This window comes from Anas acuta, chromosome 4, assembly GCF_963932015.1.
Source record: "Anas acuta chromosome 4, bAnaAcu1.1, whole genome shotgun sequence".
In the NCBI taxonomy this organism is placed as follows: Eukaryota; Metazoa; Chordata; class Aves; order Anseriformes; family Anatidae; genus Anas; species Anas acuta.
Genome location: NC_088982.1, coordinates 70240919 through 70268449, shown reverse-complemented (window position 1 = coordinate 70268449; position 27531 = coordinate 70240919). Strand labels below are relative to the sequence as shown.

The 27531-nt window shown below is 38.7% G+C and overlaps 1 protein-coding gene and 1 long non-coding RNA gene across 2 annotated transcripts in view; one reads left to right on the top strand and one right to left on the bottom strand.

The window, feature by feature from the left end:
• Window positions 1-20999, top strand: part of TACR3 (tachykinin receptor 3) — a 37805-nt gene extending 16806 nt beyond the window's left edge. Inside the window, exons 2-5 of the mRNA XM_068681874.1 lie at window positions 474-662; window positions 2022-2172; window positions 16327-16523; window positions 18683-20999. Coding sequence (XP_068537975.1) covers window positions 474-662; window positions 2022-2172; window positions 16327-16523; window positions 18683-18992 — 847 coding nt within the window. The 3' untranslated portion in view covers window positions 18993-20999. The remainder of the gene's footprint in view (window positions 1-473; window positions 663-2021; window positions 2173-16326; window positions 16524-18682) is intronic.
• The window catches only part of LOC137856464 (uncharacterized), a 256606-nt gene that overhangs the window by 174450 nt on the left and 54625 nt on the right, over window positions 1-27531 (bottom strand). The window contains exon 4 of the long non-coding RNA XR_011096467.1: window positions 5657-5809. This is a non-coding gene — a long non-coding RNA (uncharacterized lncRNA). The remainder of the gene's footprint in view (window positions 1-5656; window positions 5810-27531) is intronic.

Here is a 27531-nt window from a genome sequence, read left to right as displayed (position 1 = left end):
CTGAAGTCAGTCAATGTCTACTGAACAAAATGCATGAGAACCTACCAGGCTCCTGTAGCTACTCGACAGATGACTAATAATCCTGACAGCCTGGCTGTTAATTTTTAATTAGAGATAAATCCTGTATTATGTAGCAGAGTAAGAGAGGATCCAGATGCCTTGTTGCTTTTCAGTCAGGTAGTTCTGAATCCTGCAGCAGCGGGATTACTAACTCCTTGAGATATTGTTGTTCTACTAGTATACTCATGGTTGGCCAGGTGTCCCACAGCTTTCAGAAATTCAGTGAGCCTTTTGTTTCTTCTGGCATTGCCTGCAAGGTAGCTGAACCACCCAAACAGCACAATGCCATCAGAACTCACGGAAGATAAATATCTCTGCTTTTACCCTTCTCCCAGTCCTAAGCTTTGGGTGATTCTAGATGCATGCAAATCTCTGAGGGTTCCTTATTCACAGGTGTTTGCTTTCTTTTACAGGTACATGGCCATTATTGATCCTTTGAAACCCAGGCTCTCTGCAACTGCTACCAAGGTGGTCATTGGGAGCATATGGATTTTGGCTTTCCTGTTAGCCTTTCCTCAGTGCCTCTACTCCATAACCAAGGTGATGCCTGGGAGAACTCTTTGCTATGTAGCATGGCCAGGTGGTCCAAACCAGCATTTTACGTAAGCTTTTGTTCCTTTACACTTGTGCATGGTGATGTCTACACTTGCAGCGGATGCTACGCAGAGAATAGCTAACAGCATCAGTCATTGAGAGCAGGCCTTCTGAGCTAGGAAGATGGTGCATTTAAGTGATAAGTGGAAAAAAAATATTTATTCTCTTCCACGACCATTTTCCATCCCATGCTGCAATGTTTACCGTCATTGCCTCGCTTAAAATTACTACTTCCATACAGACAGAGTTGGTCAGAAATGGGGACAGAATTCCCAATTCAAAGCAAGCTCCCAGTTTATCCTAACAGGAAAACAAGCATTTCCAGCCTCTCCTTGTCACAGTCAGATTTTTTCCTCTGGTTCTTTTTGTGAGAGGTTTGGATCTTCCCACCTTATTCTGTTACATTATCACACTTACTTATCTCAAACATTAGTTTGAATAAGAAAATTGTAAATCTTGTAATTCACTCCAGTTTCTGAAAGTGTGGAATAACAGCCACTTAAATTGAATATATTCTCTATTTGTCCCTCTGGCAGAATTAGGAATAAGTGGTTATCTAGGCACAGAAACATCATTTGCCCTTTTTTCATGTCCTCATTGGTATTTAAGATGAACTCTGTGTCCAAGGCTGAAAACCTGTGCAACCATACATCATTGAATTTGACCTTTCTTCTTCCTTTGGGCAGGTGAAAGAGGCCCTGATCATATATAATTTGTATCACTGTAGGAGCCATCCACGGGTATTTATCTTTAGGGCAGTAAGGCCACTCTCAGAGACAGCTGGGGATTCTTCACTGATCATTCACAGGAATTTTATGCGAAGATGGCATTTAACATGGACCTAACAGGAGTCAAAAGAAATTACCCTTTTTTACCAATGTTTAAGTCAGCAGAGATGCCGGTATCGCGCAACAGATACAGCATGTGAAGCACATGTACAGAGGATGCTTATCAGTGTCTTTGTATAAAACTGGTATTTCAGTATTGGTTTTCTTCTTTCATTTATGGTCAAGCCTAGAGCTCAGAACCCTTAGCTTGCCCTTAGGATACTTGACTGTGGAATAAATAAATCAATTCAGCAAGCCATGGACAAAGGTAACTTATTCTGCAGTCAGTAATCATGATTACTATAGAGTCATTCTTAATCTATGCCAGTAGAATCAGAGCTAGAGACCCCAGAAAGCACTTACATTAAAATGTAAATAAATTTGCAGTGCAATTCAAGACTTTTTCAAAAAGACAGTGAAAGCACCAAGGACTAGCCAATCAATATCAAACATGCTTCGCGTTACAACAGCACTTGACTTTTAGCAGCCCATTCCATCAGCTCTGAAAGCACTTATCAGCCTAATGCTTTTTCATTGCAGGTATCATGTCATTGTGATTGTGCTGGTCTACTGTTTCCCACTGCTTGTCATGGGCATCACTTATTCCATAGTGGGAATTACTCTCTGGGGAGGAGAAATACCAGGCGACACATCCGACAAATATCATGAGCAGCTCAAAGCTAAGAGAAAGGTACTGTTCCCTTAAACCTCACTACGTAAATCTTAATAACATCACCTGCAGTTGTGTTGCAAAGTATTCCAGTGTTTTCTTTCAGAAACAAAGTCATTTGAAATAACAGTCATAAGAGATCTACTTCAATAAAAAAATTAAGTTTGACAAGTTGTCTTCTATGTTGGCTAGTTGTTCTTTTTCTAACTTCACTGTTCCTCATTAAATAAAAACATTGGGATTTTAACTTCATACTCCCTATCTAGTGACAGGTGAGTGTGTCTGATATTTGGAAACAAAGCCCAAATTCTTAGCCTTTATAGACCTAAAATACTGAGTTCTGAACAATGGATTCGCAAACCATTAGCTCAGATTCTCACCCTACTGAAAAAACAGTGAATCTTACTGTAATTTTCAATACATTAAGGACCATGCAGCTTTGAGATGAGTGCTGATCAGCCTGTTCATATTGAATGTTCTAGGTTTTACATAAATACCTATTGGTGAGAAATACACAAAACTTTTTTTCCAGTATTTTTTCTGATAAGTTATTTGACTGTAAATATTGCCTAGTCTAACAGGACTGTGGATTGTGGATAATGTGGATAATGACCTGATTATTTCCAATTCACATTCCATGATGTTTCAGAGCTATGAAGGCTTCTTTCTTACATTTTTTTCTTAACTGCACAGGAAAAATATTTTAAAAGCAACAAAACGTAGAGCAAACAATAAGCAAGCCCTTCTGCTTTTTATTTCTAACAATTTTTCATACTACAACACATTTGAATTTTAGGACTTGTAAAAATGTTACCCAAACATGGAGCCTAACTTACCAGTGGTGAGCATATTTTCAAATGCCCACTTTGACTCGTGATAACATGAATATATTTGAACCTGTTGTATATGCCACCACACTGCAGCATTAGCAGAATGCAACTTGTTAGGTCCTGGGACAAGAGGAAATTTTCTTTCAATACTGAGGAACACTGATGTTTCCATTTCTTTCAGGACATTGCCAGGAATATGAAAGAGTTTATTTCCAGATACTATATTTGTTGTTATGACAGAGCATATATGAAAGGAAAGATTAGGATTTTCTCATTCATACTTCTTCATAGGCATGAGAGACATCCAAAAGGCTCTATACCAAGTTTCAGTTTTCACAATAATAGGCATGTCTAGACATCTTCACTGTATGACACCCTGTGCTTCCCATGACACCAGAAGTGTTATTTATTTTGGACTTCATGTAGCTCTTTTAAGAGGGCATAGTGTTACCTCTCCATAGGAAGCGATTATATTATCGCTACTGTTGTAATAGTTCAAATATATTTTGGTATGTGAACTGAGAGGAAATGATGAAAAGTCATCACGAAAAACTAACCAGTATGCTTTAAATATACGCCCCAAGGTTAAACTATTAGACTCATTTCCAGAAATACTGAAAGCATGTCACAAGATCAGCATTTTAGTCCTTAACATTAACAATAAAAGTCCAACATTATCATTACAGTTTTTGCCATCCATGTTATCCCTTACCAAAAGTGTATTTTCAAAGTTACAGAATGTCCTTTTCTACAGAACATACGCAGAAATAGTTTTCACTGGTCAATTAACTGTTATTACCAAAACTGCCCTTTCACCCATTGAAAAAAAAGGAAGAAAATATTCAGTGGAGGGTGCCTGGGGTCTGATTGTGAAGACAAGCTGAGGGATCATTTTGTATAAGAGATACAGTTTGCAAAAGCAAGTGTGTAAAGCAGTATTAAAAACAGTAACTACTAAAAGCAGTAACTTGGAGAAGCAGAAGATCCCAGAACAGGACTGCTTTTTATCATAATAACCAAGTATAATAAACATCTTATGTCATAAACACCAAAGGTCTCTGAAGACAAAATTTCTCTTAATATATGGTATGACATTTCCAATTAGATCACTTTAATAGTTTTAAAACAGCACTCCTTAAAGAACTCTAAATATATGCAAGAGAAGAAATCCTTAATTTAAGCATTTTAAGTGTGAGAGTATTGGAATTCATGCCTTCAACCCATGCAACTAGGAGATGAAATTACGTGCAGATATATTTTAACTGCATCTCTGACTTCACTGGCAGAGCTCCATGACAGCTCTTCAGTTCCACTGCTGTTCTCTTCAACAGGATTTATGAAATAACTCATATTTGGAAAGATGAATCACAATAGGTCATTCAGGGTGATAAACTAATAGACAAGAATCCAAATAAAGTTATCACTCAGCCAAGCCTCTGATAACAAAGCTATGGCTTTTCTTTTATTCAAACAAAGAAACCATCTATTTTTCCTCCTGTTTTGTATGCAGATACCTAAGCATATGAAAAGTCTGTACTGGCTGCACTTACTACAGAGAACTATAAAGCAGCAGACTGTGTCTTCCATGTTACGCAATGATACAGCGCAAAGCATGTTTGATTAGGATTGTTTGAAAAGGTATTTGGTGTTAAGACGTTAGTGAACATTTCATGTAAGACCTATTAAATCTTTTCTTTGCCAAGAAAAGATTTGCAGGTTGAGGAAATCGTTAATATAGTCACATCACTTTGTCTATGTGACAGTGCAAGGCACCCTGAATTCTTCTGAAAGCAACCACAAAGGATAAAGAACTCAAAGAATTTCATTCTACACAATATAGGTTGGACAACAGAAAGTCATACTTAGTCAGGGGGTCAAACATTTCAAATTTTTAGAAATTCAGGAGTTGATGGGAATGATAAGATTACTTGAGGAAACATTTTGGGAGGAGCTATTTCATGACAGAAACTGATTACCTACCTTTCATACAATTTGTCAGTTCAGGGCTAGACTAAGCATTACACCAGTGGCTTCAGATCCCAGTCCATTATCAGTTACTTTCTGTCCTAATTCATGCTCCAACATTTGAACCACATTTTTCTTTTCCTCTTCCTCTTCTTTGAGGGATCAGATGTCTCATAGACTGACTCATTTAAGACTGCCTAATGTGAGTCTTTTGAACTTTTAAACATCCACCCACTACATGTGGGGACTTTGCAGACTTTAACCCTTCTTCTTAAAGCTACTGGCACGATATTGACTGATCTTCAGCTACTTTATTCTCCTGTAACTCCCATTTTCAAAAGATAGAGTTATAATTTCAATACTGTTATATATAAAGGAAGTTTATACATGGCTCTTAATGTTGCTATCAGCTTTATTAGGCCAGTGTTCCTCACATTCAAGGCAGATGTAGACCTGCCCTCAGATATTGTCTCCCCACTGTTTTTTCTATCTAACTTTTCATTCCAATCCCTCTCCAGAGTTTACTTAACCTATAAGAGGGAATAATTATGTAGTGTAAATCAAATCAATCACTTACTGTCTTTGTCACAAGATACAGTTCTGATAAAACTTTTCCTGAAAAAACATTTCCCAACAGAAGATACCATTGCTTTGACCCAACAGGAAGAATACAGAAGAACAGAAAACACTCTTTTAATTTTAAACCTTACCTTTACATTTCTCCTTCCTTCTGTTAACTTTATGATGATACTTCACTGTGCATCTGTTTTGGCAGTGTTCATGATTCCTCCATACTCATGCCTCCTCTTGTATTCTTTGCTTCTCCTGCTACAGTCAGGCTGAGGCATCACCTCTGCTTCTTACTGCAATGAAGATTGAATAAAAGTCACATTTTCCCAACATCAAAGCTATTTTGTAAATATGCATGTAAATAAGAAAAAATACATTTACGAGTGACTCACACTATTATTACAGAAAGCATTAGAGAGATGGTCAAGTTTACCAGCCTAGCTATATAAGAAAATTTGCAAAGCTTTATATATATTTTTTGACATAAGTAGACATGCCATATCAATTTACGGTCAAATGTATCTATTTAACCAGTTAATACAGTAGATTGAACACAGTGGAGGAGAAAATGAAAAAGTGGAAAACTTAAGACTGCCATCTGAAAAGGAAAATATGTTGAAATCAATGTGGAACTGTAGGAATAATGATGTCAGGGGAGTCACAACAGTCACATGTAAATTGAAAAATCACTGAAAATTACTATATGGGAAGCTTTTAGCAGATAAACAGGAATAGCCAGGTGAAGTGTTGGAAGGACTACAAATACATGCTACAGAAAGACATCTCAACAATTTTAAAGAATTTTTGGAAACGAATACATGGAATATTCCCTTTTTTCACAGACTACAGAAGTAAACAACAAACAGGATCTGGACAAATGGTCTCTGTAAGAACCAGTGTGTGGTGTGAGCACTTCACACATAGTCATTCACACAGGTCTCTGTTTTGGGCATGTTCCTCCCCCCTGTTGATCACCATATCCTGAAATGCAAGAACTGAAAGGTGCCCAATGGAACTTGTCAGACAGCAGTTTGAAGCAGGTAAAAGAGAGAGTAATTCATTTGTACAGAGCTTCTGAGACTCTGTCCTTAGAGATGCTATCCTTAGAGATGCTATGATCTCAGCAGGTTCAGAAAGGGATTAGTCAAATTAAAAATTAATAAACTCATAGATACAGAAAGAAGGAAGCAGAGACCCGCCCTCCTCTAATACAATTCTGGATGCTGGGACAGTATTAGTAAATGGAAGATGGAAAATGGTTCATGGGATCTCCCCAAACAAGCACCTAGGATAATGGAAAACTGTCCTATCCAAGGGACTGTCTTACGTCCTTATACTTCTTTTTTAAATAGTAGTACTGCTATTAAAGTTCAGTTGTTGAAGTTCAGCTATTCAGCACATTATTCCTGGCTTCTCACTGAGTTGCAGTGTAACTAAAAAGGCAGATTTATTTTTTTAACCACATACAAATACATGACATGAAATCATTTTAATATACATTTTTTAATCAGTGGATGAAATAAGGAAAAGTCTAGTTAGAAATAATGATACTTTTGCTGACATTAAATGGCAGCTGACCAGGGCACAACGAAAGAAAGAAGATAAACTGTGTCAGGGCGGTGTAGTTTATTAAGGGGCAGAAAGAAAAAGCAAGAGTCAAAGCCCAAAACATTATAAGCACCTACTAAGGCTTACAAAGACAGGAAAAAACAAGACCATACTCATAATCTAAAGTTTAGTCACCAAAAACAGGTGACGAAAACCTCACGCTGTGAACTCACATATCACATGGTAAGTAATTCTGAATTTAAAGATCTTTATTATTAACACACAACCACTAAGTCTAGACAAACAGACTACTTAGGTACCAACCTATTCATAAAACTTCACAAAGACTGCATTCAACCATAAATATATATATATTTTTATGACATTGTGGATCCAAGTAGTTGTCTTGCATGTGACTCTCTATTTCAAACACCATCTTGAAGATCTACTTTTTTCCTAGACATTTGTTTAGTCTTCCTCAAGGCTGGACAATAATTGTTATCCCAGGGGACTACACAAAGGCATGGTAAGTTTAATATCTTCCCAGCTATTTAAGCAACCCGTATTCTCCTAGCTTCTCCCAGTATGAGAATCAGCATTCCAGTCTCCAAGAAGTTACAATGCATGAAACAACCTACTCATCCCATCATGGTGGAATGAGGTGCAGAAATTCAATTTGTTACAAATGCTATATGCCTCGGGCCAAAAAGAAGTGCCTGTGTAATTTTTTTTAATTTATCAGCAATCCTCTTCTGTAAATGGGTCTACTGCTTTGTTATAACTCAACAACCAGAAAAAAATAACAATATTTTTTTAAAAATATACTTTTTAATAGTTCCAGTCCTTACATGTAAATGTGCATCTCTTTAGGCAGTTTAAGGTGCGACAAAAGCACCACCTCTTATGTTCATCCACAGCCTTTCTTCTACAAAAAACACAAGCAACTGAACTGAACTAAAAGTTTCTCTAGTGATTGTCTCTAAATCTCTCACTCTTTGCATGTTGTAAAACTAGCCTAAATGTATGATTTCCTGCTCCTAAGTCAGTCTCACCTGAATTGAGTCACCAAGTCATACATCTTAGACTTGGGTGTATCTTAGACTTCAGAGTGAAAGTACTCTAAAAACAAAATCAGTTTGTAGATTGTGATTGTGTGTCACTGAGAACATGGCGAGTTTTAAAATTCAGTTTTATTTGCTTTTGCCCTTGACATTGGCACATTTTTTTGCTAAAAGAAAAGAAATAAACAACCCAAGAAGAAGGAATTCTCAGGAGCAATTTCAGATCTAAAGAGCAAGCGTAAGCCAAGTGGAATGAACCTGAAATAAAATGGTAATAAAATGGTAAAGGTTGCTTTGTTTCAAGTCCAGTTATGATTTTCCCCTCTAACACCTCTGAAGGTGATGAATACACCAGACTGTTTACATGCATTTCACAGCTTAGACCTTTTCATTTATGACGAAGAGACCTCTCTTTCTTACATTTGTATAAACTCTGGTTGTCATCTCTTTCTGCTCCCTTGTACCAGTTTTGTTTTTGCAGCTCTTACTGAGTTTTCATAATGTTTTCAAGACTAGAAGTAAATTTGAATAGTAATACCTTAAAATATCTTCCATTGTTTTGTTGTTGTTGTTGTTTGTTTTGTTTTTGTTTTTTTTTAATTCCACATGGACCTTCTTTCTCCATCCACCCACTGTTTTAGTTTTCTGTATTGTCTGAATTAAATGCCATGATTCCTCTGAGAGATAGACCACAGCCAAAAAATATGTCTACAGTTTGCGTAAATACACTAAAATTGGTAATTTATTTCCCAGAGGAGGAAGCCATAGAATTATGTGTCATACCAGCATCGTGCTACAGTCTTCTAACCAGATGACTGCCACATGCATTACATAATGGTTATTCCTCTTAGTAACTCAGATGTCATTTTGAGGAACAACACCTCCTGAAATAGTATTTCCAAAATTCTCACCTTCTAAGTCAAAATCTGAAGCAAAAACCTTGCACTGTCAATTTTGGAAAGCCACATATACAGCTATACTAAAGAAGAATAGAGGTGGTAAGAACAATAAGGATCTGGAGCAAGACTAGAAATGACAGCGTTAGGCCAATTCCACTAGTAGCACAAACCATGCAGGACGACTCACTCACACCTTGAAAGCCTCAAAAGGTCTTTTACTGCCTCTGAATGTGGCCCATCCAATCTGCAGTCGAGTTACCCCGTAAAATATAATAACCTGTGACCACATGCATAGCCCTGCAGAGAACACAGAGCTCACAGAAAGCCCTTTCCTGGAGGGAAATCAAAAACAAATTAATTTTAGCCTGAGTTTTGAGCCTGTTGAGCTTCCTGGATTGCTGCTCTGCACCTGTGTGGTGAGGAGTGCAGGAGGCCTGACACAGCTCAGTTGTTGAAGCACTGCAGTCCCAAGAGCTGCACACCCAGATCCAGCCCTGTGTTGCTGTTCTTCAAAATAAAACAGAATTTCGGCGCATCTTTTTCTGAGTTAAAGCAGAAGGCTGTGCGATTACTGCCTTAAGACTTGGACCAAACTCCAGCTGCAGCACAAGCTTACTGAGGGAAAGCCAGGTGGAATAGCCCAGGGTCATAACAAACGGTGGCAGGAGCCAAACTGCAGAGAAGCTGCTATCCTCCGAATGGGGTTTTTAGAAGCAGGAGAATATCATAGCCTATAGACAGAGGGGTCTGTGCGCTATGTCTGCTGGCACCTTCACCCAATTCACAAATTTAATCCTTTCACTCAAGCACCTCATGCTTTAGAGGCCTCTGTACTGCAACACTGCGTACAGCCCATTCACAGCACCTTCATGCCATTATTCCTTCTCTGGGGTAGGTGGAAGGAGTTTCTTTGATTTCAGCAGGATTTGGAGTAGGTTTCCTAGGAAATTGTTTCAGCCACCCTGTCCTGGGTTGGCTTATCCCCTGTTCCACAGGGCTACCCAACCTGTGCATCATGGCCAAGTCATTGGTACCTTAATGCTAAAATGCCGGTGTGAAAGCAGAAGCAGCAGAATGGCAGGGCAGGGCAGTGACATTCCTGATATGTTGTTGCAAGCATAATTGGCCTTTTTACTGACCAAATATTTCCAAAATTTTCTGTTGGTGGCAAATCTACCTCTCCTAATAAATTCATAACCTTGTGCAGTCATTTATGGAATGATAAAAACAGATGAAGTGCATCAAATGCAAAATATAAACCTCAGGTATCACTATAAAATAAGATTTGGGGACATTATTAATTTTGGTTGGTTTGTTTCAGAGGTGATAATGCACACTTTTGAAAGGGAAAATGCAATAAAATAACTATTTTTTTTTGTTTTCTGAACAGAGTTTTGACACATATTTTAAGTAACTACTCTCCAGGAACAATTTGTTTCATCTTTTTGCAACACAATTTTAGTCCTATCAACAGGAAAGAGAAGAAAAAAGTTTTCTTTAACTATATATTAAATAATACACATTCTTTCCCATTATGTTCTATGCCAAAATTATAGAGAGATATAGTAAACATTAAATGTTTTTTATAAATCACTTATTTAATTCCCCTAAGTGAATGAACTGAGAATAAAGTAATCCAAAAGACTGTAGGCTTTCCATACAACATAAGAGCCTGTGCTAGTATTTTGAAGATAACCAGGAGTATTCATCTTATTTTAGGTTCTAGACACCACTTCCATTGACAGGAGCCCACATAAAGCAGACCAAATATAGGGATGCTTGTGCATAATTAATTAGTGTAATTAGTGTTTATTATTGCAATGTTCAGTACAAGGCCTTGTTTCAAAGAGAGAAAATTCACGTGTACCAATCCTTCTGCAGTTTGATATGGAAAATTCAGGTGAGTCCTAGAACAGTGGCAAGGTTCTGGGAGAGCCTTTCGGTGAGGATTAAGGGTCCCAGAGCATTTTCAGAAACGTAGCAGAAAGTAGACTTAAAAACCAACTATTCCTACTGGGAAAACAAACAAAGATACAAGTATTTTGTTTCCCCTGCACCAAATTTCATCTCTGCTTGCAGAAACAAAATTGAAGTGTCCCTTGTCACTTGTTCCAGGTCATATTTACAGAAGAAAACTGTGGTAATCCAAGCAATAGTTTGAATTTAAAATGCATAAGCACGAGCCCATTTTTTTCACTTTTTTCAGCACGAGGTAGATAATCATATTTGGTAACGCCAGCTTCACAGCAGCCACTCTGAGTCATTTTCTCAAGAACATAAACTCCTTCTGTTCCTCCATGGTGAAGGGCAGCACAATGATCCTTGGCCACCTCAGGAATTTTACTCAAACAGTGAAAAATGGGAAGAACTTACCATGCACCTTCTGAACCATTCTCTCTGCTCTGTATCCTCTGGGTACTGTACGTGCAGACCTTCAATGCTGTGCCTCAAAAAGGCTCTTTAGCAAATTCATTTAACAGAATTCAGAACTGTTCCCAAGAAAAGTCAAGAGCCATGCAGCATAAGTACAATTAAAAATGGCAGTAGCTAAGACCATCCATGAAAAATGTCAGAATTTCTTTGATTTTGTGGGAAAAAAATAACATTTTAGCATCTGTAAGACAGCAATCTGACTCAAAGCTACTTCATACAAGAACAGACAATCTTTTTCAACTTTACGGCTTAAATAACAAAGCAAGTGATTGTGAATTCGGTCCGCAGCAAGGGATTATGCTAACTGAAATGAAAAGTAGTTGCTTTATTTCAAGAAAGTGAGAAAAAAAAATGGATGGGAAGTCAGAAGAAAATTATTTGTGGAGCACTAGAATTGACATGTGCATTATCTGACTGAAAGACTTCCTGCACTTTTAAGCTCACTGATTTTTTCTCCTTCTGAATCTGCATCTACTTCAGGTATTAAGAATCTACCCTTTCTAAAAGAGCACAGAAAATACCTGACCTGGTAGAAAATACATGAAAATCCACAGCACCTGTATCTCAGAAAACAGTCCAATCTCTATCCTGAAGCCAGTAGTTACCTCTGAATTACTAGTTACCTAATTTTCTTGCAAAAGGTGGGTATCTTACTCCAGCTAAGTGTTGTGGAGAAGCAAAGGACATAATGGTATTGCTTCTTCTCTGGTGCTTAGTGCACAAGTGCGACGTATGTCCCCAGGATTGGGAAGAGGATTTACTGTTTGCAAGCTAACACCTAAGGGGAAATTCTTAGCATAATGTTAGCTTGGTGTTTTACATCTTCCAAAAGAGTGCAGAGCAGAAAAAGGAACACATTATGGCTCCCAGAGATTGTCTTGAACCATGTTTAAGTTGTATTCATGGATAAATAATATCCATGAGTGGGTAAATGAAGACATTCTTACATGGTTTGGGTTGTTAAATTCTTGCAAGAGCTGTTGCATCTAATTCAGACTCATTTTTCTAGCTATTTTTCATGCAAAATAAACACAGGAGGGAAAAAAAAAAGTATCTGCTGCTGTTTCTCGGTGTAATAGGATCTGTTTGCTCTTTTTCACTTCAGATGTTTCAAAACACAGGCAAACCCACAAACTCCAACTTCAAAAAAATTATGTCTTCTTTGTTCTTTTAAATACATTTGGTCTCATTACACCCGTTTATTAATGAAATAATGTTTCTAATTCGGAAGGGAAGGATTTAAATGAGCAGGCAACACTGCAAAGAACATAATTTTTCTCTAGACGTAGCTTTCCTTTGACACAGGCAGAAGTAGATCAATATCAGCAGAACATGTCGATGAAAATCAGAATATATAATACTTTGATTTGCCATCAGATTCCAAATCTAGCCTCAGGACTTCCCTAGAGGTTGCACAACTGCTGAGGGACTCAGTACTACTAATTTTAACAGAAAGGAGAAGTCCTGGGACAGCAAGATCCCCTCTTTCCTCCAGCCACAATGCCCAGAGTACACAAGGGGAGGTTGAAGAGAGCACCAGGGGACCTGGGTGCCGCCAGGACACAGGTTGGAGACACCCATTAGGATCACACATTTCGGTAAACTACATTGTAAAATGGGGGCAGGAGCAGAGCTAGGCTCTAACAAGTGAATTTGGTCACTTTCTGGTTTGCTTACTTTAGTGATTTCCTAATGCACAAAAGCAAACTTATTATTGAACTCTATGCAACACAGAACAGGGTAAAAAGCAATTGAAAAAAAAAAAAAGTGATATCTCAGGAAACAGAAAAAAAAGGAGAACGGGCATATTAAAAAGAAATGAAATAAAAGAACTTTGTATTGCCAGAACCACAGGTCTAAATACTCCAAACAACAGCAACAAAAAGGTACGGCTTTCTTTTATACTCTGCAGTTGAACTTGCAAAGGTTCATCGGAGATTTTTTTTAGTGAATCACCACAGCACAAACAGGCTTCTGTAGCAAATTCATACTCAGCCCTTTTCATTTACTTTCCTTGTGCCCTAATTAATTGAGCTTAACTGTTTATTGGTAAGTGAAATCAAGGTTTACAGACCTGGAAGGCAGCCCCTGTTCATTGCACTGGCGGCACCAAGAAATGGAGCTTTGCACTGTTTGGAAAGAACAAGGGGATGGACAGCAACCACAGCTATAAACTGTGAGGTTCAGTCTTGCACCTTCTCTAAAAGAAGAAGTTGGGAATAATCTCCCTCCTTTCAGCTTCCTCTTGTTCTTCTCCAACATTTCTGCCAACCCATAAGCATTCTGAGCCCATGAATGTGCTTTTCGATTTCTCTTATAACTTTTGTGGTTGACTTCAAATTCAGCTGTAACTTGCCTGTGTTTCTAACAATTATATACCACGGATACTGCAGCCTTGCAACATCTCACTTATCGCCATCTCCTTAGGCAATGTGCCAATGAGTGCATTGCACTATAAATACAAAATAGCAACTTACACTTGACTTTAAAGCAAAGCCTTTTCTTCAATGTCCTTTTTTTTGCATGAAAAATTAGTACTCTTTTCTTCTAGGAAAAAATACTTTGCACATTAATGAGGAAACCCCACTGCATGTCTTCCCTTAAACATACATATATCAGCATACCATCACTCAGATCAGCGAAACCCAAATTGAGATAGGCTGATCTGAGAGGAAAATGCTACTTTTTAGGTTATCTTTGTTATTTATTAAGAACAGTTGCAAAACTGAATCATTCAGAATGTAATGAGCTTTACTGTCCGTCATTTCAGTGACTTGTGTTCACAAATGAAATCAAACCCTAATGGCCACCTCACATCATCTTTTGCTTGTCTAGTTTAACTTTAGAAACTTCAGAATTTGCTTTAGAAAGTTGTGCTTGATGATGACTGAGTATTTAAGCACAAATTTCCAGACAAAAACAATTTTTTTTGTTGTTTTCACTGCTAATAAAGATGAGTGTGATATGTGTTGTTTTGCTTTGTTCATGTTGTTTTTGCTTTGTTTTGTTGTGTTTTAAGAAAAAAACTGGAGACAAAAATCAGGCCTCAAAAGCTTCCATTTTGTACCTACGATTTTCCGATGGTAAATAATTCTAAGAATAATTTCACATGCACAGCTGGTACTGCAAGGTTTGCTAATTAAATGTGAAGACAAGTCATTCAATTTTCAGCTGTTCTGAAATTACAGAATTCCTGGACAGCGTTGAAGTAATACTAATAACTCCAACCAGACAGAAAAGCACAGCAACAAGCAAAGCACACCTGGAAATCAGTGGGCAGAGAGCTTAAGGACTGTGGTGAAACTCTGGAGTTAAGTCTTCTACCTGCACAATGTGTGCAAGGCAGAGGTGTAAATCCTTAGCAGAAGAACATGGGAAATCCAAGGGAGAAGAGAAGGAATCTTATTTAATGCTGTAAGAATGTGATCTGACTGTGTTTTTGTGGCATTGTTTCAGATATAAAATTCAGTCCAGAAATGTCTAATTAGATACCTCCTCCACCAAAAATAAAAAAAGGCATCTTTACCTTCACACATAGTCCCACATCTATCTGTTTATACATGCCTAGATATAGACAGACGGATGCACATTCACAGCAGGTGTATGTGACACTATGTTTTGGTGTGTTGCCTTCCCGTATAATAAGGGAATAATCTTCCTTCTGCAATGATTTACAGTTAACTCTTGAAAAGTGGCTTAGAAGAACCAACTATTAATGTTGTATGAATGGATAAAGGTACCTTTTGTATTTTTAAGAGATGGTCAGTATGTATTTATCTGCAATAACATGCATTCTCGTCTTGTACAATACAATCCCAGCCTGCTGGTAAGCTCATAAATTTGGTGCCAGATGTTAAATGAAAAATTGCTTTGTTTCCAACAAGATGAGAATTAAGGATAGTACCATGACACTCAGACGTAAAATTATTTAACTAAATTAGCTGAAATTTTCTAACAATATTAGTCTAACTTAGGAAATTTCAGGTCTCTCTTTTTTTGTTTGTTTGTTTTCTGGCAAAACTATTAACAGCAGAAAAATCAGCACCTTGTGCAAAGGAATGAACTGTTGATAGCAATCCCTGTTCTTCTTCAGTATGCACAGAACAAATGCACAAGCATACGCCCAGCACAGACCCATCATGTCTGGTTTCATTCTACCCCCAAAACGAAAATCTGTTGTGTAACTTCTTGTGTTGAAAATCGTAGCCAGGCTAGCAGTTCACACAGCTGAAGGCAGAAAGAAGTTGTGAAAACTCCACGTGACTCGACTTTTCCTCTTGTGTGCTTAATGGAAGCAGTGGAAGCTAATGGATGTTATGTTGCCTGCAGAAAACAACAAATTAGAAACACCAGCCAAGGAAACTCTTAGCCTCTAAAATTAAAGAGGATCTTGCAGTTGCTCATTTCCTACAACCTAGTGTTTACTCAAATCACATCTACTAATTGGGAACAAGGAATACACTTGTGGACTGCAACACAAAAATCACCAGGGTCAATAAAGGCCATCGTATGGTGTCCAAATTAGATATTCTAACCTTTTTCTAGACACCTAATCATGGAATAAAATAATATTTAGATAGCCAAATGTAACTAAGCAAACATTTATTGTAAGAATCAGCACAGATATGTTAAAGAAGCTTTTCATATTATTTTAACTAGCAAAAAGAGGATTCAATCCAATTAAAAAAATAGAAAAAATAAAATAGAAAAATAGAAAAGTTTAAAAGGAAAATGATACAAAGGCATACTCATATATGCTGTGACTAACTTCAATGACCAAATACAAGAATTAATGGGCAATAAATACTAGTCATAATAAAAATTAAAAAAATACATATTATTAAACAGCATTATCATTTCCTTTTTCAGGTGGTAAAAATGATGATTGTGGTTGTGTTGACATTTGCCATCTGCTGGCTGCCCTACCACACTTACTTCATAGTTACTGGGATCTATCAGCAATTAAATCGGTGGAAATACATTCAGCAAATCTATTTGGCCAGTTTTTGGCTTGCCATGAGCTCTACCATGTACAATCCCATAATCTACTGCTGCCTTAATAAGAGGTAAGAGCTAGTTATGAATCAGTTGGTGTGCATGTTTTCAGTGAGAAAGTAAGTGGTTTAAATGTGATAAAAGACTATTTTTTTCACTTGAATACTTTTCAATGAGTGGGAAGAAAAAAAATCCTTTAGGTTTGTACTTGACATGAATGCAAAGAACCAAATGCACATTTCCAGCAAATACTTTGGTCAACTTAAAATTTCAGAATAAAATTCAGTATTCAGAGACCAACCCTTCCCATTTCTAACTGCAAAATTTGACATCTATAGAAGTGTCCTATGTTTTGGCTTGAAAAAACATTGCAAAGTAAGGAACCAAAGGCAGTTATTAGTGATATACAGTGCAATCTGTTTGTTCACTAACTGTAGCCATTATTTTATTTTGCAATACTGGAAGGATATAACAAAACGCTATTTAATGTGTATTTTATACCTAGCCATTATATTTCTACTAATTTCTGAGGTCATGTTTTTTATGGCAGCTACAGAAGATGTTACTCATTAAAGAAATTAACACTGCTCATGTGGCTTAAGTATATTTTGACACTCATACACTACAACATTATACGTCTGGATTCTTTAATGGAAATCAACAGAAATATTCCTAATTTTGAAGCTCATTAAAGGTCACCTGGTTCAGAATTCAATCCAATAATGACATAATGGTGAGAGTTTTCTTATAATCAAGTTTCATATTGAAATCAAGAAGCCTGAGTATCTGCTTCCTTTTCACATAGCAGGACAATACAGCCTGTTGCTGGGAGTCAGGACAATTCACACAATATTGTTACCTCTGCTGGACCTGGTATCAGATGGGGTTATAATAGCCCAGCCTCATCCTCCAGGCTAATTAGGGTATTACTTATGTATCTAAATAGAGATAACATTATTTCAAGAGGAAGAAAAACCAAGCCCTGAACAAGGAAGAACATTGAAAATGAGATGAAAAAATAATACAGTCTAAAGATGTTTGGGTTTTACATCTTCCTACACTAAGCTTCTTTCCATTAGAGGCTCTTGCTTTATTGTTCTACTTTTTCTATATTTCTATATTTAGACTGCCTCTAAACAGAGGAACAGGAAGCTACGTGGTCATTTGTCATCATACAGCATCTCTGTGGCAAAATATGAAAGAAGAATAGTTTTTAATCAGTTCAATGTATTTATTAGCCTCTAAAAACTGAGAAGGAAAGGTAGTTAGTTCGGTGAGATCAGTCAGCTGTCACTGAAAAATTTATCCAAGATTTTCTCTCTGGTCATCAATGCTCCAAAAAGCTTACAGACACAATAAGCAACATTGCTGCATCACTGCAACAAAACCCACAGCAGCAAGAGAAATGAGGAAGCCTGCTAAGTTTGAGGTCAAGGTGAAAAGATGCTCTTTTTCAGGTTACAAGAAATATACAGTGAATTGTTTTTCTAATAAATTTAATTTCTATGCTGCAAAGGCATACACACACACAAAAAAAAAATAATAGTCCTTATATTAAACCTTCAAGTTATAAATTAAACTAATAAAAAGTACCCATTTATGAGTATCGCAAGCACTAGTGTGCCAAAGCCCCAAAATTCTTTGCTGTTCATATATTACTCGCATTCAGGTCTCAGTTTTCTAGGATCTTTGTTATACACGGTTTTCCAAATATTTTGTTTGAATAACTATTAGGCATTACATCACTCCCATCCAGTGTTTCTGACAGAGAGGGAAACAGCAGGGATACTGGAATCTGGAAGCTGGAGTGCTATTTAAGAAAAAAGGATGCTACAAAGTTTCTGCTGAAATAAGACTAAAACATAGATGCAGGTTTCGTCACAAGTCAAATCACAGCAATTTCTGTGAAGGCAGTGCTAGGAAAGCTGGCAATTATTTATTTGTATATTTATTTTTAGACATGGGCAAGTGAAGGGAAAATGAGTATTAGGAAAATATCCATGTTACAAAGCCGGGAAAGTAAATAAAAAAAATCAGAACTAGAAACAAGCTGTTACCACTGTCATTTTTCCCCTACTCAGAAGACTTCAGCCAAGCAAACTCTGACTGCCTAGCCCACAAACAGCATCAGGGGCAAGGTAATTAGCTAGGTCCTCGTGTTAAGCCAGCTCTGTGCGTGTTTTCAGGGGAAGGCTTGTGGCTGGTTCTCACCAGGTATCTTTCTCTCCAGGTTCCGAGCTGGCTTCAAACGAGCTTTCCGCTGGTGCCCCTTCATCGAGGTGTCCAGCCACGACGAGCTGGAGCTCAAGGCGGCCAGGTTTCACCCCACCCGGCAAAGCAGCCTCTATGCCGTGTCCCGAATGGAGTCCAGCATGACCGTAGTGCTGGATGACGGGGAGAACTCCCACGCCAGCCGCAAGAAGAAGGCGGCTCTGAGGGATGTGAGTTTCAATGGCTGCTCGCGGAGGAACTCCAAGACCATCTCCGCAGCCTCGAGTTTCCTCAGCTCCCCGCACACATCAGCGGATGATTATTCCTAAAGCATTTCAGGGTGACACTTGCTGGAAGGGCAGCGCTGGATGGGCGAGAGGCAATGCTCTCCCACCTGGGAACCAGACATTGTATCACCAGAAAAGTCGCAATTCAGCTGATGAAGCCTAGCTACAAATATCATGAGACTTTTAGGCATCACTTTGGACAGAAAGAAGAACTTGAAGACACGTATTCATCAGTCCAAAAGCACAGTCACAGCTTATACACAGCATTGTTTGCAATCTAAACATTATCTGAAACAAGCCAATAGCGTAAAAAAAACATTTTTTCAGCTGTGTCTGACCTGTGGCATTACTGTTTCGTTTACTACAATATAACAGCCTCCTTCACGTACTGAAGTTGAATTGTGTGAGGTTTTCTACTGAGTGCATTGATTTGACAGTAACAAAGTTATGTAAGACCTGATTTAAACTTTTTTCTTTACAATGAAGATGTAATAAACCCCAAACCTATTCAATTGTTTTATAATTTAGCCTCATCCCCATGCAAATGGTCAAGATGAAGTTCATATGAATGAAGTTCAGCTCTGTCTAACAATATATTTTTTTTTCAAATACATGTGAAATGTTTTGCTTTGTTTTTCAAAGGAAGAAGAAAATCTCTAAGGCTATGTTGAATTCTACATAAGTTCCTATTTTACTGAACGTTAGATTCTGATCAAACACATACTTCCAGGAGGATGTATTGCTTAGGTCAATGTCCCATGGCTTTCTATTTTAGTGCCAAGGGTAAGATCTTCCTCCAGCGGCCCTAACAGGAGCTTTGGGATGTACAAAGGTCAGAAAAGATTGGAAAGGTGAGGAATTCCCCCAAAAAGACTTTAAACTGAATGTTCAGCTAACAAATCAAAAAAAAAAAAAACCAAAAAAAAACTGTGGCCATGAACTGTCTTCTCTGCAGTAGATGTGGTGTTTCACCGACACACCTCCACCAGGAATTTAGGGGGTGACTGACCGTGGCTGTTGCAAACAAAGCTGAACTTAACCCAAAGGAGACCAGAGGGAGGCCTCTATTTTAGATCAGTGGCTGAATGAGTTGGGTGGATCGACTGGCTTCATCACTTCACGGGTCAGCTGTTGGTGCGAATGTTTGATTTCAGTGAATCAAAACTTCAGTGTGGATGAATGTCTTCCTGAATCAGCCAGACCAGCAGGGTGGGAGTTGGTATGGGCCAAGCTGAGCTGGCTTCAACCCACATGCATATCCCTTCCCAGCAACTACGGATGCCCAGCATCGTGGTGGTGAGCATATTATAGAGACCAGTCACTGGAGTCATGTTTGTATTGTGATTTACCTGTACAGTGCAGTTCCTATATTCTGCTGAGTGTAACTTGTACTCGTCTTATATCCTATCAAATATCCTCAGACACGTACATTTGGTATTAAACAGTAAACCCTCACACACAGAATAACTGAAAGAACCTGGTCATAGAGCAGTCTGCTCTGATACACGAAGTGCAGCACAATTCCAGAGCCTCACTTTTCCTGTCCAAGGCCTGATCTAAAATCCACTGAAGCAAAAAAATTCTGTTCATTAATGGCTCTCCTGACTGTTCATTACAAAGAAAACGAAAGAAAGAAAGAAAGAAAGAAAGAAAGAAAGAAAGAAAGAAAGAAAGAAAGAAAGAAAGAAAGAAACCACTACTCCATTATCAATTTTCCCTCAAGCCACATTTGCACACCCACCTTATTTTCAAAAAAAATAATAATAAAAAAAAAACAACAGTAAATATTATGCAGTATGTATGAAAGTCATTCTTATTTATTTTTTCCCTGAAATACTCTATTTTAAGGATATAAAATCTTCGCAGGTGGTTACAATCTCAGCTGAGGAGGTTCAGGACTGCCACACACAAAAATGAGCATAAGCATATTTACCTGGCAGTGATATATTACCTGCACGTGTCATGAAGTCTTCTGGCTGCTTACACACAACTTTTAAGCAACATATGTACAGAAAATTTGTAGTTGTTAAATAAACTGTCTTTTCTAAATGTGGCTATTATAAGATCAGTGTTGATAAAATCTGTCTATGAATGTAAGTTTGAACACTATGACTGTAGTGATCTTAATTTGTGTACAAAACATCATACTCATTACTTTAATGATCCTTGATTGATATATATTGAGGCAGAAATGGCAGCATCCTCACACCTGTCTTTTTTTTTTTAAAATGAGTGGAGCAGTCTCACCATTACTAAGTGTTTTAGGATATGATCTGTTGAACAAGTAATCTCCTGATAATCTCACTATACGTTGGCAGGGTGTAGATGTCCAAACCCAGCCTCAGCATTCCTGCAGCTCACCATCACAGCATTTTTCGTAACAAAACATTGCAATGACACACGGTGTTAACCCAGATCTCAGCCCAGTCTCAAAAACCATGAAGGATTACACAGATAATCCTGTAGCACAGCAAAAACTGGGACCTACAGCAGGCTGCATTTTAATGACCTTTTCTGAACAGATATTTTCAGCAAGTGTCAAGAGCATCAGGAAGGTTCTTCCCATCTCAAAGATACTCTACGACATTAGTCTTTCTCATGCAAAACAGTTCTTACTGCTTCATCCCAGGCTCCTTCTGGAGTCTGCCTCTGAAATATTTGTCTGGTGAGAAAATTTCACTGGCACCTGACCTGCCTTTTGCAGGGAAGCTCCCCTGCTATGGGACAGGTTCCACTTTTTCATCTCCAGAAGCATTATCTTCAATATCACTTTTCTCTGTCATTCCTTTGACACTGACTACGCTTGTGCTAAAAAGCTAAACATGACTAAATTTAAACACAAATCTTGAAACCTTATTTCAAGAAAAGAGATTTACTGTGTCTTTGTCTCAAGTCTTGCATACAAAAGCATGATGTTGAGAGGAAAACTGAGCTCAAAGTATGCTCTGGGTACTCGTACAGGATGCATTCGGGAGATTGCAGCCAGTAACTGCTTGGCAGGAATCCCTTGACAGCTGCCCTCCCAGACCACTTCAGTTTTATTACCAAAATTAGGATGCACTGGCAGAACTGGACGCATGAGCTATTTGCAGCACAGTTATATTTCATAGCTCTGTCTGCTGAGGAAGCTCATTGACCACTACTAATACACATTTTCCAAAATGCTATACCAGGGGAACTGGCATAGAGAAAGGGACCAAAACTCAAATTTCAAAAGCTGTCATTTTCAAGGCCAGATAAGAACATTCCTATATGTTTAGAACACGGATTTTTCGCCTTTACTACTGGTGATTTTCAGTGGCAGCAGTGAACAAGAACCTCTTATTTCACTGACATAAATGTCAAAACCTGACCAACTCATCTCTGCGTGAAGTATGCATTTATTTCAATATTTTTGAAGTTGCAACAGCGCAGGTAAAAATTTAAATCTGCTGTACTGTTTTGTTCAATTCAAGATGAGATGTGCATGTAGAGCCCCAATTACTACCTGCTGTTTATTAATGAATACCTCCACACATTGCTGTGGAAGAGGCAGGAGATTGCCTAGGATACACCACTGTTTACAAACGTTGAGCGAGCTCCTGGTATTAATGAATGCCTTCAGTTCAATTCAAGCCTTTTCCTGTTCACGAGGACTTAAGTGATTCTATTTTCATTATTCAAAATGATTTGTTGAGTCCAGTCAAGGACAATTCTTTATCAGTCCATGAGCAGTTGCTGTGGGTATTTAAATTCAGGTTGTTTCAGATGGGCTCATACATCACACGGTGTAGGGTTACTTTTACGGATACCTAACCTGCCTGTTAGCAGTGCTCTGTAACAGCCTCCAGAATTGTTATTTCCAAGAGTTTCCCAGCACTAAGTTTCTCACTGCAGTACTGGTGATGTAAAATAGCAGGGCCACCAGCCCCAGTCACCTGGACACACTGCAGTAGTCCAAAACCACTCTTCATAGCTTGCTAGGCATGCAATCCTCCTCCTACCAGTAGGATGTAAAGACACCTCAGAGCTAGCAGCAGACGAGCTTAGGTACAAGAGGTGGTGCAGACATGCTAACACCAAGCTCTGTGAGGGCTAAAATTTACCTCAGAATTACCGAACTAACAGATTATTCCGGGTAAACTTGTCCAGGCTGCCAAGGCCAGACCATCGCCACTATGCAGATCCACATACACACGGTTCATGTAGCTACCTCCGCGTTACAAAGCAGTTATTTTCCCAGTGTATACTAAGAAAATGCCCATGTAACCATCTGCCATGCTCTCAAACACTTCCAGCACCTCTCCCTAGTACCGTTTTAGCAAACGTCTCTCACACCACGCCTACTCACAGACTTCTCCCTCAGTGAAATAACTTCCTCTTTCACCGCCTCCAGGCCATCCTGAGCTCAGTAAGGTTCGTATGAAGAGGATCACAGCAGCGTGGTCGCCAGGTGAACGTCACAAGCCGAAAATAACAAGTGAAACCTTCAAACTCTCCTTTTCAAACACAGCTGAATAGCTTCTTGGCTGAACAACTTGAATAACCAGGGAAAGCCTTGGGTATGGTTATATCCAATTATTGTCATCTTCTGTCCCATAAAACAGACATTTCTCCTCATGGCAGGCTTTTATCTCTCTCTCTTTTTCCACCAGATCTTTTGGTTCCTCAGTAGTTTACCCATATTAACCTAAGGTCCCCGTTCCTATCCCCTTTTTGTCTGCTCCTGGGGCGAAAACAGTGGGCACTGAGGGGGCTGCCTCTTCTTTGAGGTAACCTCCATTTCCTACAGAGCTCAACCTCACGTAGTGTGGTCAGAGTGCTCTGCCTTCTGGCAACTTGGGGTGGTCTCAAGAGATTTTTCCCCCATCACAAATGAGCTCAGCACTCAAAATAATGGGTCTGGTGTCACCGGTCAAACACCCTCTTAGCACTTCCTCGCAAAAATATTGTCAAACAGCTAAGGTATATGTACATGAAGTTTGACTCTTTGGCCCTGAAAGGTTGAAAACAAGTTGGGTAGAAATTATCCATAATGATGTCCATCCATAACTTCTTTGGAAAACAATGTCTGTCACTCAAAGTAACCAAACACACGGTAAAATAATTCAAAATCAATAATTCTCTCTTCCAGTATAAAAGGCTGACAGTTGGTAACACTTGTTTCATAATTAGGTAAACAGCACAGAAAAATATTCACTGAGAATCAACTGAAGAGATTATTTCGTTGAACTGTATCTCACCCTTGGAAAAATCTGGAGAAAACAAAAGCAACTGAACAGAAATTCATTTCCCTGACAAAATCCTATTTGAGTATGCCAGACATCTAACACAACTGTCCGTATCCAGAGCCCAGATTTAGCAGTTATAAATAAATTAGACTGATAAGCAGAATTTGTCAGCTCAGAGTTCCACTAATATTTTTGCAAATAAGGAAAAACAATTGCCCCAGCTCTTACGAGTTGTGCTGTTATTTGAATGCTGAATTCACAAAGCACGGAATGCTCTGAATTTCAGCATACATTATCATATGTCTGCAAGTTCGTATCTGAAGCATCTTTCCTTGTCTGTATTGTACAATAAACCACCCAGGATGATCATTAAAAAAAAAATAGCTCAAACAGTTTAGAAACAACAGCCTGCAAGTATTTTAGCATATAGCAAACATTTTCAAACTAAATGTGTTTTAGAAATAAAATTGCATGAACAATTGAAGAAAAAAAAATATCTTACCAAACAAATCCAAGAGCCTATAAAGGGTTCTAATGCATTTCTGCTACATCTCATTTAAGGTAGATCAACTTTAAACAGCCTGAGCATCCGTGGCCTCTATTGTCAAGTATAGGGTTGGCTGATGAGGAACTTAACTTTAATCAAGTGTCTGTAGCAAAGCTGTCTGTCCTACTCAGCTAACATGATTATGTTGTGCCAGCTTCTGCAGAAAGCAGCATGTAAGGAAGAGATCTGGATAACTTACGCACCTGGCCAGCTCCCAGTCCCAGATGACATTATGTCACCCAGTACGCTGGTGGGATCTGCTGGAAGTCTGCTCATTACAGCTCCATGCAAGGTGGAAACAGCTCAGGAGGATTAAACTAATTTGCCCCATAACCTAGCTATATGCACCCAGTTATTGTTTTCCTTTCAGAAGCTGCTGTAAGTACATGGCAAAAGTGATGAGCCTTAGAGTAGAGATTACCCAGCTACTAGAGACTATACAAGAACTAGTGGAAACACCAAAATAAATCATAATTTCTTCCCTTTCAGAGGATATGCCCATAAGCATGAATGGAAAGCCTGAGCTGTGAAGGTCTTAATACAGTGAAATCCAGCAAATGAAATGGCGCTTATGGTCCACAACAAAAGTTATGATTAAACTGTTAGATTTACATTTAAAATTTATACAGTATCATTTATAATTTAAATTATAAATTTATCGGAAACATACATAAACATATACATTACATAAATATATTTACTATATGTATTTACATACATAAATTTATATCATTTATATTTCTCCTATTCCAAAGGAGATGGTAAAACTCCACCCTCATCCTACACACCTCCCATCTTCCTGCCATAACAAAATCTTTGGGCCCCCTACTCCAGTTTCTACCCACTAAAGTCTGGCCCCAAGAGCAGGAGGCAGCTGTGATGCAAACCATCCAGCTTCCCAGCACAGCTGAGCCTCTACAAGCTCTCATCTCAGCATGGACCTAGAGACCTGAACGAGGCAGGAGAAGAGGTCCTAACCCCTTTTCACCAAACAACTCCATTTGCCTTGGCTGTCACAGGGGTACACCAGGGTATGTGTTACACAGAAGCTGTTTGAAAGAGAATAGATAAGGGACATGCCAGGAAAGAAGGATCTTGAACAAAATCTATGAAATAGAAGATCTATTCATGGAAAAAGACTTGAAATCTCCCAATGCACCTCAGCCTCTGAACCACAGCTCCAGGGCCCGTTCACAGAGCTGAGATCCTTGCAAGAATTTTCCAGGTACAATAAACACCCAGCGAATTAGGAAAGGAGATGCTGGACAACCAAATAGTTAAATGCTGATACTCTCTTCCCTCTCCCACTGGCAGATGACTGTTGCAATGGAAAACCATGGGGACGTGTCAGAAGTTGGTATGAATGAGGAAAAAGTGTGCTAATCGCTCCATTTTCATGTACGGCTTTGAAGGGATCTAGGTCACTGCTTTCCTAATCAATGTAATATGATCTTCAGCCCCAAATGCATGTTCCTATTCTACTGGATAAATTTGGCTTGGGGATTAATTGCTACAGAAGAGCCCTAATTCTTTCAAGGCCTCTGAGGAGGAGATAAAGGAGCTTGCAGGTCATGCACCAGAGTACCCAGGAGCCCTTGGCTTTAGGGGTAATTGAGTACAGAAATTGAATTATTTTCTTCTTACTCAGGCTGCCATGTGTTTCTGGGTATATTAGGACAGGTTCTTGAGGTTTTAATTGACAAAGCACTGTTGATATTACTTTTGTCTTTCCAATCACTGCCAGAGCCATTAGGAATTAAAGTCGAACACTGATTTAACTCGCTGAGGAGGCGCAGCACACGGCATAGCTGGTAACTCTGCAAGGCTGCTGCCTGGAGATGAGGGTAGAGCTAAAGGAAAGGGAATGGACTGAAGTAAGAAGCTATTCTTTGCCTGCCAGCCATGGATTTGAAATTTTGGAAGGAGCTGCCTCTGGCAAACAATGGAGAGATGTGTACTGAGGTTGAGGAACACTGCTGTGTGCACATCACACACGTGCCTGGTGCCCATTCATGAAGCCTTTTTCTTTTTTTGATGCTCTATAGCATCCCTATAGATCCTTCCTGAATAGGAAGCTTCTTCTCCTGCTCTCTCTTCTGTGTTTACTTTCAATCACACTGAAGAGGAAGGCCCAGAATTTTGCCGTCGATGCTGGGATTAGCTTTTACACACCAGCTAATCCCCAAACAAGTGGCATCGCTACCCTGAGAGCAGCTGACACTTGTAACAGCTGAGCATCAGCTGGGTGCTTTTAAAAACCCAGGACTATGCACGCAAATTGAATTATCATATGTAATGAGCTTGTTATCACAAGTAATCTATGAAGTGGGTCAGACTTTACCGTGGTATTAATAATCAAGGGTGCATTTTGCTCTGTTCTTCCACAGCTTGGCTGAGTGCTTCATAAAAGTCGAAGTATTGTAGTGTAAGAAAGTGATGAAATTCAATCCCCTGCCAACATCTGAATTTTCCTGTTTTTCTCCAGTAGATCAAATTGTGTTAGAGCCATCCATTTTGTGTTTCTGTCCTTATAATGTAAATTCCACCTGCTCCCCACTTTTTTTTTTTTTCCTTTCTCACTCTTCTCCATGGCTCTCAAATGAAGATTGTATTTGTAAGGCAGCCTGAAAACGGTCCTACTGAATTAGTGACCTCCATAAGAAGAGTGTTTTACAGTTAGGCTGCTATAACTGAGAAGTATTAGTCTCCGGCTCTTCCTCCACCTCTGTAAGAATCTGCAGATGGGCATGAGATAACTGGGCTCTGTTCGTGATCTTAACAATGAGATTTGCAGGAGATGCTTTGGTGCTCAATAATCAAAAAG